The sequence below is a fragment of the Oxyura jamaicensis genome, chromosome 1 (assembly GCF_011077185.1).
Source record: "Oxyura jamaicensis isolate SHBP4307 breed ruddy duck chromosome 1, BPBGC_Ojam_1.0, whole genome shotgun sequence".
NCBI lineage: Eukaryota > Metazoa > Chordata > Aves > Anseriformes > Anatidae > Oxyura > Oxyura jamaicensis.
Window position 1 is genome coordinate 94,985,949 of NC_048893.1, and position 11,478 is coordinate 94,997,426.

The 11,478-nt window shown below is 47.8% G+C and overlaps 1 protein-coding gene across 7 annotated transcripts in view; it reads right to left on the reverse strand.

The window, feature by feature from the left end:
- POU2F1 (POU class 2 homeobox 1) overlaps positions 1-171 on the reverse strand; it is a 117,132-nt gene extending 116,961 nt beyond the window's left edge. For all 7 annotated transcript variants that reach the window (XM_035315255.1, XM_035315254.1, XM_035315249.1 and 4 more), the window contains exon 1: positions 57-171. In XM_035315255.1, coding sequence (XP_035171146.1) covers positions 57-120 — 64 coding nt within the window. In that variant the 5' untranslated portion in view covers positions 121-171. The remainder of the gene's footprint in view (positions 1-56) is intronic.
- Positions 172-11,478: the final 11,307 nt, after the last annotated feature.

The window sequence follows — 11,478 nt, forward strand, 5'->3', positions numbered from 1 at the left end:
GGGGGGGCCGCGTGTGCGAGTATGAATATGAATATGTAAAACGCAGTAATGATTACCTGCCGCTGCCGCCACCGCCGCCGCCGAACTCTCATCTTGACTCGCTGCTCCTCCGTCCGCCATTTTGAATATTTTAACCAAAAATCGGCCGCCCGGCGGGCCCTCCCCCGCCCCCCGCCCTCCTCCCCTCCCCTCCCCCCGCCGCGCGCGGCCCCCCCCCCTCTGCTCCCTTCCCCTCCTCCCCTCCGCGCCCCCACTGCGCAGCCGCCAAGCCACGGCGCCGCCGCCTCGCTCTGCGCCTGCGCGAGCCTCCCTCTCTCCCTCCCCCTCCCTCTCTCCCCCTCCCCCGTTCCTCTGCGCATGCGCGCGGCGCTCCGTTTCGCCTCACCCCCCCCCCGCCCCCGCCCCCCCTCCATGCGCGTCCCCGCGCAGCCGCGCTCCCTTCACCTCCGGCCCTGGCGTCGTTAAGGCGCGAACCGCCTTTCAGCCGCCCCCCCCCGCCCCGTAGTGCCGCGAATGGGTTGACCTGGTCTCCCTCCCGGGGGACGGGTTGACCTGATCTCCCTCCCCACCCGGGGCTGCTGAGGGGACGGAGGCTGCTGCCCGTTAACGGCCGGCGGGAGCCGTTCCCTCCCGTTCCGCCGCCCCAGGGAGCGGTTAGCCCGGTGTAGGAACGAAGTGCGGGAGTCTCGGAATAAAAGATGTATGGAATAAAGGCTTTAGGCTGAGGAGGCGTTTCCGAAAGACCTGTCTGTGCAGGTGGCGGGGTGGAAATCGGTGTAACCGCCTCCGTGAGACAGGTGCGCCCCGAGCTCCCGGCGAAATTAATCCCCTATGAATAAAAAGGCATTGAACACAAGGAAAATGAAATAACAGCCGTCGGTCCTGCGCGTGAGTGGCAGTCTGCTACTCCATCAGAAAAGAGTAATTACACAAGGAAACCAGTCTCCTCTTCAAGGAACCCCTCACAACGCACCTCACGACGTGGGCACTGCCACGCTCACAGGGCGTCTTTCGCCAATCAACGTTTTGCCCTCTTCCACCTCAAATTTCACTAAACCCAAAGAAAAGGGGGATCAGGCTTCGTGCCCCCCTCATTTAAGGGGCATAAATAACAAGAGGCAAGAGAGACACTCGAATCGAATCACGTTTAGATCCAAAACTTCCAAATCACGACAAGCAGTAAGCCAAGCAGGCTGAGTGACAGAACTTTGCTGGCTCTTGACAGATTTGGCAGAGTAAAAATAAAACTTGCTAATATTCCTGGCCTTAATATTGCACCAGATGTATGCTATCACCAAGCTTTGTAACATCCATTCATAGGACGAGCAAACAGAAGGTGCGATAGTGTTCATCGAGGACTGGGTCTTAACGTTTTCCAAGGGTCATTAACTTCACCGGGTCAGAGTCCAAGCTGAATTTTCTGCTGGGGCTCAAGATGTCGTGGAATAAGAAAAACCAGCAAGAATCCATTCTTGCAGGCTGTTGCTGAAGAAATTATGAGCTGCATCAGAGGCAGTTGCTGGAATTTTTCATTGCAGGGAAGAGCCAAAAAGGAAAGGCTGAGGGAGGGACACAGCAGGGTTTCTCTGGGAGAGCCGAATCAAAGAGGTAATTTTGGCATTTTCATTTAAAATCAAGTTCCTCTGGCAATACTTTTTTTGTGGTTTTCATTTTGTTTTATTTTTTGTTTGTTTCTATTATAAAATAACCTCTCCATACTGCCGAAAGCAGGAATGGAAATGGACTGTGCTATGAAACAGCAAAACCCTTGCCCTAACGCTGTAATTCTACACTTGCACATTCATTAGATGATATTCCCTACCGGTAATTAAGCACTTTGTCATGCAGAAGATCTATGCTTAACTCACAGGAGTGAAAATGTAAACAAAGGCATATTGTCATGCCCCTCTTCCGCTCAGCCATGATCCTCCTGGGCCAGTTAATCCAGTTTTATGGCCAGGTTATGCCAGCGCTGCAGCACACAGTGGCTGCACTGTGGCAGATAAAGGTGTAGAGAAAGGGCCGGCTAGATTAAGGCTCTGCACAGCTCTAATCCTGCCTACGCCACTTATTCTCCTGTATATTCCCATCTCACCCGCAGACTCATCTCAGTCCTGCACGCTGCTTCCGAGTCACCTGCAGGAGCTTCTCTTCAGGGAGCATTTGCTCCCAGTACCACACCTGGTTTAGTCCTTGCCCTCCCGCAGCTTCTGCATGCTTAGCTGGAACCCACAGCCACCAAAAAATGCTGTCTGAAAACAAAGAGTTACTGGTTTTTCCAGTAGCTGCTAACCTGCTCTGTGTTTTCTAATTGGCTCTAAGGAGAACTTCCTTTTATTTGGCCATAGGTCTGCTTGCCCTCTCTGTTTGAAAGTTGCTCCATGTCTCTGCACCTTCTCCAGTTTGGTTCAAATGCATCTCTACCTGATGCCTTCCCCAAATTGTCATACATCCCTGTGGCTGTATATCGAAGAAAGCTGGCAAATCATCCATGATGAATAATCGATCAGGTAAATTTTACCTCTGTTTCAATTGTGAGTTATCTGAAAACAGCTTGTGATTTCTACAGACGTATTATTTGATGGTATTTGCCACATAATGCCCAACCAGTGGCTTATTCATGAGCAAATTGCTGGAAATGTTTGAGACAACTAGACACAAAAATGATATGAAGCTTACTCCTATGAGAAGCTGAGCACTCCAGATTCGTTTCACAGAAAGACTGAGGTGCAAAACTTGGAGTTATTTGGCTACAGACAGTGAGGCTGCAGTTATGCACATGCTTACATGCTTTGCTGAAGCAGGGCCTGAAGTGGTGAGCATCTTGCCGGACACCCTGTTTCTGTTCTCTGACTGGAGTTGTCTGCTCCATAAAATCATTTCCTTCAGGGATTTTGCTTTAGAAATACTTCCTGGCAGTGAAAAACAATACAGCGTTCAAAATTAATACACCTGCAAAGGGAAGAAATAGTATTTCGGGATCTTTTAAAGCTCAGCAATAAATCAGTGTCTGTTGTTTTGATTTTGATTCAGATATCTCCTAATTCATAGCCCTCCTTGGCCTGCTCTACTTGTGCCTATAACCCCAGATTTTCCACGGTGGCTATATTGCCTCCTCAATTTCAAATTTCCTGCCAGAATTAATTCAGTACTGTTTCAGAGACAAATATATATATATATTTATTAAGGTGTGGATGCAGGGGACAAAAGAAAGACTGTTTAAGGTGGGGAGACAGGGACAAAAGAATTCTATGATTTAAGCAGAAAGCAGACTGGGAAGGAAAGGAGCCTTTTCACCACACAGCTCTAATGCATAGAGAAATTAAGAACAAACTTATCTGCTCTGCTCCAGCTCCACTACGCCACTCCAATCTGAATCCCTGACGCTGCGTTTCTCACACAATGTCCCTTCTCTCCATCATTCTTTCTTCACATCAGATTTCTCTCTTTCTCAGGGCGCTTCAGTTTCTAGAATGATGTTGGCTGCAGCTTTCTCTTCTGCTCTCCATGTTCCTTCTCTACACTGCAGCAGAGTCCTCTGCCTTAAAACAGCCCATCTTTGCCCCACACGTGTTGAAGCACACCTACCCCAAACCTCCCCATTCCTTTCACTTCCAGACGGCTCAGATTGGCTTCAGTTAAACCTGTCTGCATGCCTCTGTTTACCGCTTTTCATGTGTAATACGCATCCTTACAGAGAGCCGACAGCCTCTCTGCTGCAGTCTCTGTTGCAGTTACAGAGGACACAGTCTCACTTTTAACACAATGCAGAGACAAACAGCAGAAGGCAGCGAGTGTCTCAAAAAGCTTGCAATTTGGAGAGATGGCAAGCAGAGAATGAGGGAAAAATAGGAGCAGTAGCTCCTTGGGTGAGGAGGAGAATGCAGAGATCACACGCAGTTCCTCTGCTGTCACAGCACAGACACTGGTGGGACTGGGACCTCGGCCAAGGTGCTCTGGGGCTGTATGGTCCAGTCCTTCCACCACAGAGCTGTTGGCCTTTTCTCCCATGTTGCTCCCTGTCCCTGTACTGTTCCTCAGCACAGAGGGGACAGTCCCACCAGTCTGCCTGCTCCTGTGCGATGAGCCTCAAGAGCAGCAGAGGTGTGTGGACTGTCCATTGCACATGCAGGCTCTTGTTTTCCCTTGCGCACTCCTCAGGCTTCCTCGGAGCAAACTCTGAGCAGACTCCGAATCTCTCACTGCTGAGAGCTGTGGCTGGTCCTGTGAATCTCCCAGGTAATGAAACTAGCAGAGAAGTTGTGCTATCTCATAAACCTCTACCCCTCCCAGGTGCTAGCTAACTGCTTTTTTGGAGATAAGAATTGGGGCATGGACAAAAATAAACATGGTTTTCATTTTCATATTAAAAAAATAATAATAATTCAGAACCTTCACACATTCTCAGGAAAGGTACAGGTAATCACTAGGAGAACACTTGTCTTTTCAGGTGGGTTTTTCAATCCGTTTCTCCCCCTCTGCTGCTTTGGCTGAATCTACTTTCTCTAGCTTGATTTTTTTATGCATTTCAGTGTCTGTCCTCTGAGTTTTTCACACAGCCTCTGAGCGCATTCCAATTTCCGTCAATTACATCTTACAAATCACTGACTCAGAAGGTTCAGGAAGTTATTGCTGTGCCTTTTTATCAACGCTGGACCAGGGCAGGGGATCCAGGAGCATGTCCTCAGCCACCTGTGTGGCAGGGCAGTGTGCAAGAGGAGCCCCCGTCTCTCCCTGCTCTGCAGTGATGGAAGGACCCCGTTCAGCTAGCTGAGATCCACAACTTGTCCCTCCGCCCAGAGAGGGACAGGGTTGGGGTCCTGCAGCTTGATTCAGAGCTCCTGGGAAGTGGGATTTCCATTTGTCTGATCCAAGCTGCCGCTCAAAACCCCCACACTTTTTGGCCCTTTTCTCTGCCCCCCCACCTCACTGTGAAGGAACACTTGAAAAATTTTCAAGCTTTTACTTATCCCTTGGGAAGTGTTCAGAGATCACAGTGATATATTAGCAAGGCTGCAACCTGGCAGACCCCATATGGCAGAGATACCGAGTCAGAAGGAGGTATGGCTCTCTCCCTGATAGAATAATAGGACCAAAATCTGAAATGTTTTATGAACAGATAGGCCAAACCTTTACTGTGTTAAGTTAGACGGAGGGAAGCTTAGAAACTCTGTGTAAATAGTGACCCAGGCCTGGAGGATGTGTCTGAAAAGATCAGGTGAGGAACTCATGGTATGCCTTTGCCCTTGGACGTGTAAATGACTTAGCTTAGTATGCATGCCTAAGGGGGGGCTATTGACAGCCGGACCACCGGAAGACCCCGAAAGACCACCATTAGAAACAAATGTGAATAGTCAGGGATATTTACATACTTTAATGAGTTCCGGGAAATAGTGTGAATAAGTGAATTGTTTCTTGGAAACCCAATGAATATGTATGGTTTGATTGTATGTAATCCCTGTAGCTTGAACAATTCGGCACGCACACTAGGTATAGTGATCCCCGGTGCGTCCGGCGCCGCAATTAAAGAATGCCTGCTCTCTGAAACTCCAAAGTGAGAGTTTCTGTGACCGACTTTTACCGTAACAGAAGGACAAATTGCGCTTTGCACCTCTATGAAAAAGAGGGCTGCACTTGTTCCAGCCAGCCCCAGAGCGCGCTTTCTGCTGCAGCCCTCGGGAATGCTTTGGTGCTGCTTACACGAGGAACCAAATTGTTTTTGACCTCAGCGAAGAGGGGGCCAAGAGGGATGCATCTGACACCTTTTAGCAACCACAAGGTTTTCTGTCGAATAGACACAGCCCGCGAGACAAACACACAGCTGGAGCTGGGGTGCTTTTGAAAACATTGTCTTTATTCTCTACCTCCCTTTCTTCCAGGACAGGCGCGCTTTGCTTATTCCCTCTTCAGAAAGGACTTTTCTGGCACACAGCCTAGCCTGGCTGGAGATTAGGGATTCTCTCTGCCCCTTCATCCTTGAATATTTCCTTTTAATTTCACAGTTTAAATTCCAATTGTGTAATTATATTCTGCCTACCCCAAATTCCTCTGTAATTTCAATTGGACACGGTGTCCTTCACTCTCTGGTCTGAACTCTCGCAGTGCTGTGGGGCACTGTTAAAAGGCTGCCACGCTCCGCTCTGGTCCCATTTCACGTATATGGAGAAAGAGAATGGACCTAGACCCCTTTGAACTGAAACTGCTGCTCCATATAGGCGAGACAGGGCTTGCTATAGAGTGACAAGGCAGTTTTACCCCGTGGCAATACATTGGGCGTTTTTCACAATGCGTCAGTCTGAACAAATTTTTGGAGTAAAAGTCTGTCTGGAGGTATTTCTCCCCCACAATGCATACCCTTTGATCTCAAATAAAGCTGTATGGGGACCCCCCAAAACAGTACTTTGCTGAATTGATGTGGCCTGAGAGTACCTGCTTACACCATTTAACACGGCAGAAATGCCATAGTGAATTAATTTAGGTTCAGGGAGCTGTGTAGCAACAAGAGGGTAGGCAGCACAGATGCCTAATTCAGTAAAACACTTTCCAAAAGCGGGCAAACCCCAAGCATTTTATGACCCAACCCCAATATCTCTTGCAGATTTTGCTCTGCCAGCATTTTCCCTCAATCCCAACCCTGGTGCAGGCATTCTGATTTGTTCCATCACAGCGCTTTACATCAATGTGAACATATTTCTGCTCCTCCTCTCTCCTCTTGCTTTCCTCTTCCCTCCTTACTGTGGCGCAGCTGCTTTGTCGGTGTGCCCGCTCGCTGCCCTTCAGTTATCGTAGAGATTCACCCTGCGTATTTCCACCACCTCCTGCTGTGGTCTTCTGTGGAAGCTCATGGGGAAGAGGGAGAAGGCGAGGCAGTGTGTTTGGATCGGAGAATCCTCCTCGATCAGTCTGTCTGCCTTTGGAACAAACTTCTCCAAGTACAAGTTCTGTGGCAGGCTCATCACAAGGAGCTGCTCACCTGCTTTAAAACCGTTAGAGGCAGCTCAGCAAAACACAATAGGTTTGCTGGAGAAATGGGAATTATTTCATGCGGGCCCTTGCTGGCAGTGCTGGAGCCTCTGTCACTTTGACTTTTGATGGGACTTCAGCTTCATATATACTGCAGATTTGGTCCTGCTCCCGAGGGAAGCCTTTATGCCTACTCCCATGGCAGCAGACCTGAGGCTGCTGTTTGTGTCTCTGGCAAGCAGCAGATAGATCGGGTGAGATCAAGTAGACCATATTTCCATGTTTCCTTGGTTAGCTTATACTGTTAAAAGTGAGTTGTTGTTAGGAGGAAACAGAGCATGTAATAACTAGAGTTGGGTTTTGTTTGGCTTTGAGTCATAAATCTTAAAGGAAAGGAAAGAGCCATCACGTTCATCCCCAAGTTTGTCATACAATCAGCAAGGGGCAAGGCAGTAGTATGGGCAAGAAAATGAAACATGTGAAGGTACAAGTGCCAGCGGGGGGAAGTCACTGTTGCTTATTGTCGGTTTTGGTGTGACACAGAAAGTTCAGCTAATCCTCTTAGTTACAGAGACACACGGGTGGGGGGAGATTGTTATCTCAAGCAATTTGCTGGCTCTACTCCTTTTTTCCTTCGAGTTTCTTTTCGCCTAATTGAGCAGCATTTCTTCCCGGGACTGGTTTGCAATAATCCTGGGGCCTCATCAGGGAAAACGCTAACAAATATAGAAGGGAGAAGCAGCCTGAGCAGGGCAGCTATCACCACGAGTTTCTCTCTTTGGAAGGGTATCAGATTTGCCTCCAAGTGGCGAGGGTGAAAAATGAGATAAAGATTCAAAGCGGTACGGAGCATGTTGGTCAGAGCCAGTGATCACTCGGAGAGGCGTGTCTCGGTTCGAGCTGCAGGGACAGGTAGTGAGCAGCACCCAGGAGCTGCAGGGTCTGAGGTGGAGCAGGGTGAGGGCTTCACCGGCGCCCATCACAAACGTGTGGGCCCCACTTTCATTGCCAAAGGGAAGTGTCTGTGGTAAATCTAATCAGGAGTCAAAAGGTGAAGGAGAACAATAATAACCCGGGAGGTTTGTTTTTATTTATCCAGGAGATAAGGATTCAGCTACAGGCGTAGAATGAGAAAAAGCCGCCTTGTTCTGAGCAGACAATTATTCCACCCACGCTCTCTCATCATCAAGGTTTTAGTATTAGAATACTAAGGGTATTTAAAATTTTCTCAGCCCGAGGGCCGGCAATGTTTGTGCAGGTGCTCTGCCAGTTGCCACAGGTGTCATTTTACAAAAGACCTGAATAATTACACGGTATAGTCCTGAAGATGGCAGCAGCTGGGAGCCATTCTTCATCAGCCTCCCAACATTGTGATCCTGGAGCAGGGTTAGTATTACCAGCAGGAGGACACATTTGAAAATCGTTCCATGTGCAGATAGAGCCTTAGCCCCTGAAGGGCTTCGTTCATTTCGTGAAACCTTGAGACTGTTTCCAGAGCTGTGACCTTATATCCTAGGAAAGTGAGGGCTCTGGTTGCCAAGCCCTAGTGATTCACCCCAGAGAAGTTGAAGAAACTGCGGTCTTCAACCTGCCTTGCTGAGGTGCCAGAGGGAGTTAACCCAAAGAAGAGGTGGCTGGACAAACAATGTGTCCACTGCTAACCATTTCAGCTCATAGCCTGATGCACCACTGGTACCACTTTACGCTGATATCCTGGACTGAGAAATGTAGAAACGAGTGATTTAATCCAGGATAATATCAACATATTTCACTGTGGAGAATAAAGAGTTTATTGCCCCCAGCTGGGGAGATGGGTTACCTTGCCAGCTAGGACAGCTAAATCCAACAGAGACCGTTAGTCAGAGCTGTCAGATAGGAGAGAAAGGGCCAGAGCAGACAGCACTTACCAAGCAGCTGTAAAACAAGCAGCGTAGTGCTTTTAAGAGAAAAGATGTTCTTCTGATGTCCTGCTAGCACAGGACAAGGAAATGGCAAGTTTGCTGTGTACATCACACCTAGACATCCTTTCTGGTTTAGCATGAGTTCTGCAGTCTTGCTTTAGCTTTGGCTAATGTAGGGCCTGGGACCACCTGTGGGCTCGCAGGTCCGCAGGGTACCTGTCTGTGCCTGGATTTGGCCCAACCATGTTCCTGTGACACACACTCGGTGCTGTGTGATGGTTTCCTAACAAAGGAAACACCAAGGGTGGATCAAACGAGTCACAGTGCATTATGCCAGGCTTTTGGCTCAGATGCTTGGAGAATGAGGGCCGTGTGCTGTGTTTTGTGCCTTCAGGTCACTTTGGACAGAGCTTCTGAGATTCTACTGGATGCCTACATAATGGTAATAACTGCATTTCATCACTTCATGAAGATGTTGTGAGAATAAATGCATTTAGCAGTGTAATTACCAGATGCTACAGAGATGAGGGCATCTTCAGTAGGTGTCTTTCCGTTCTTTTGTTTCTGTAAAGATATGGGTAAAAAGACATGGGTAATTGATCAACGCCAGAATTTGCTTTTCTGGACTGTTCTAGTTTATGTTGTGCAGGGGAGCAGGGGCAGAAAGACAGCAACTTGCATCCATGCTTCATGTGTCCAGCATGCTTGATGACCTCCCTGGGAGCCTGCAGTGCTTCACACAGCGCAAGGGGCAGGAAAAGGGCAGGAATCGCTGCGTTCGAGGGTCCGTCCCTTCCTCATGCAGGCCTGCACAGCTAGCTAGTTGCATGCGGGAGTACACCCTCCTCTTTAACCCTATCAGCGAGCATTTGGGTTTGTAACGCTGAAAACGCTTGGGTAAGTCACGTGTGTCTTAGCCACATGGATACGCTTCCTGAATCCTACTCTGTAGCATCAGACTGCAAGTCTGACACTGATGGAGCATTCACAGTTGTGGAGAGTGTAAAGCAATTATAAGCATATTAATTACACACGTAATGACTTTTGTGTTTAATAAACACTTTAATAAATACCCTGTGTTTCAGATGTATGACTGTTTGCTGTTAATCAGAAAACTAATGTCTAAAGCCGCTAGAAGAGACAGAATTGCCAGCTGAATATCATGAATGAAAAAACATTCACCACTGTGACCAGGGCCAACATATTTCCCAGTGGCAGCTCCCTGTCTTCCCCTAATTCCCCCCTCCCTTTCCCCTCCCTCCTCAGATGCACACGCAGGCACTATGGGAGGAATGACAGCTGTTCTTCATGGAATGACAGCCCAGGGATATTGCATCCTCCCTTAAAAAAAAAAAAAAAAACAGGCAAGGTACAGAATAAGGTCAGTGAAGGGAGACAAAGGGGTCTCCCAGAGATGGCAAAGGGTAATTTATTGACAGATGAGATAGACGTTACTACAGAGAAATATTAAATGGATTCTTTTCCCCTGTCTTTGGGAAAGAAAAAAAAAAAAAAAAAAAAAAAAAAAAGTGGGAAGGCTTAGGAAGGACAGATGCCAGAAATAGAGACAAATTTCCCAGGAGAGGAAGGAGAAATCCTGAAGGAAATTAGGATCATGACACAGAAAATAATAATAATAATAATAAATCTGAAAAAAAGGAGCATCTGAAAAGCTAAGAAATTCTGCATGGAAACAACAAAAAAGGGCAGTGGAGAAGGAACACCACCACTAATGGCAGCACCGCTTCAAAGGCACTGTGAAAGAAGGAAGTGCTGGTAAAACAGAGCCTGATTAAAAGCCAGCGTTTGAAAAGGGCTGTCGGGAAATTGCAGAGCTGTGCACGCGCCCGACGTCAGCCGTGAGGAAGACTGCAGGAGCACTAATCAAAGTGAGGCTGAGGGAGCATATGGAGCACAGAGATTTTATTAAGGGCAGTCGTGAACCAGGGCTTGTATAATGGGAGCAGCCGAGCTCAGGAGATGGGAGGGAAGAAAAGGCCAGGTCTTCTGGTGCAATAAACCGGCGTAGTGCTGTCAACTTGGACAGTGTGTGAGTCCCCGCTGCAAGGAAAAGATCTGAGTGGAAAGCTTAAATAGTGGGTATTGTTAATGTAGTCCCTCTGGCCTAGAGTAGTAGATTTCCCCAAAATAATTGTGCAGGAAAGGACACGAAAAAACACTGTACCAATGTGCTAGTTGGGGTTCTCTGAGTCCATGCTGCCCCTGCTTGAGACAGCAGGATACCAAGGACATGTGACATGAGAAGAGCTTATGGTTTTCACCAGTCAGGGCCCAATGAATGCCCAGAGGAGTCACCAGGAAAAGTTTTCACCAAGATAAAAGCAACAGAACAAAAGAAATATGACGGAGAATAGATTTAACTTACAAGCAGGCTAGGTTTAAGCCAAACAGTGTCTAACTCTGCTCTTTCTGGCAAGGAACTTTTTTTTTTTTCTTTTTTTTTTTTTCTTTTTTATGGTAATTCAGTCCGAGTAGTAGAATAAGGGAATAGGAAGAACGTTCACGTGTCTACTGGCATGTGCTGTGCCTATCCTGTCCTGTCACTGCCCAAGTTGCAAAATGACAGAATTAGTACCAGAGCCTGGTTTTAAAT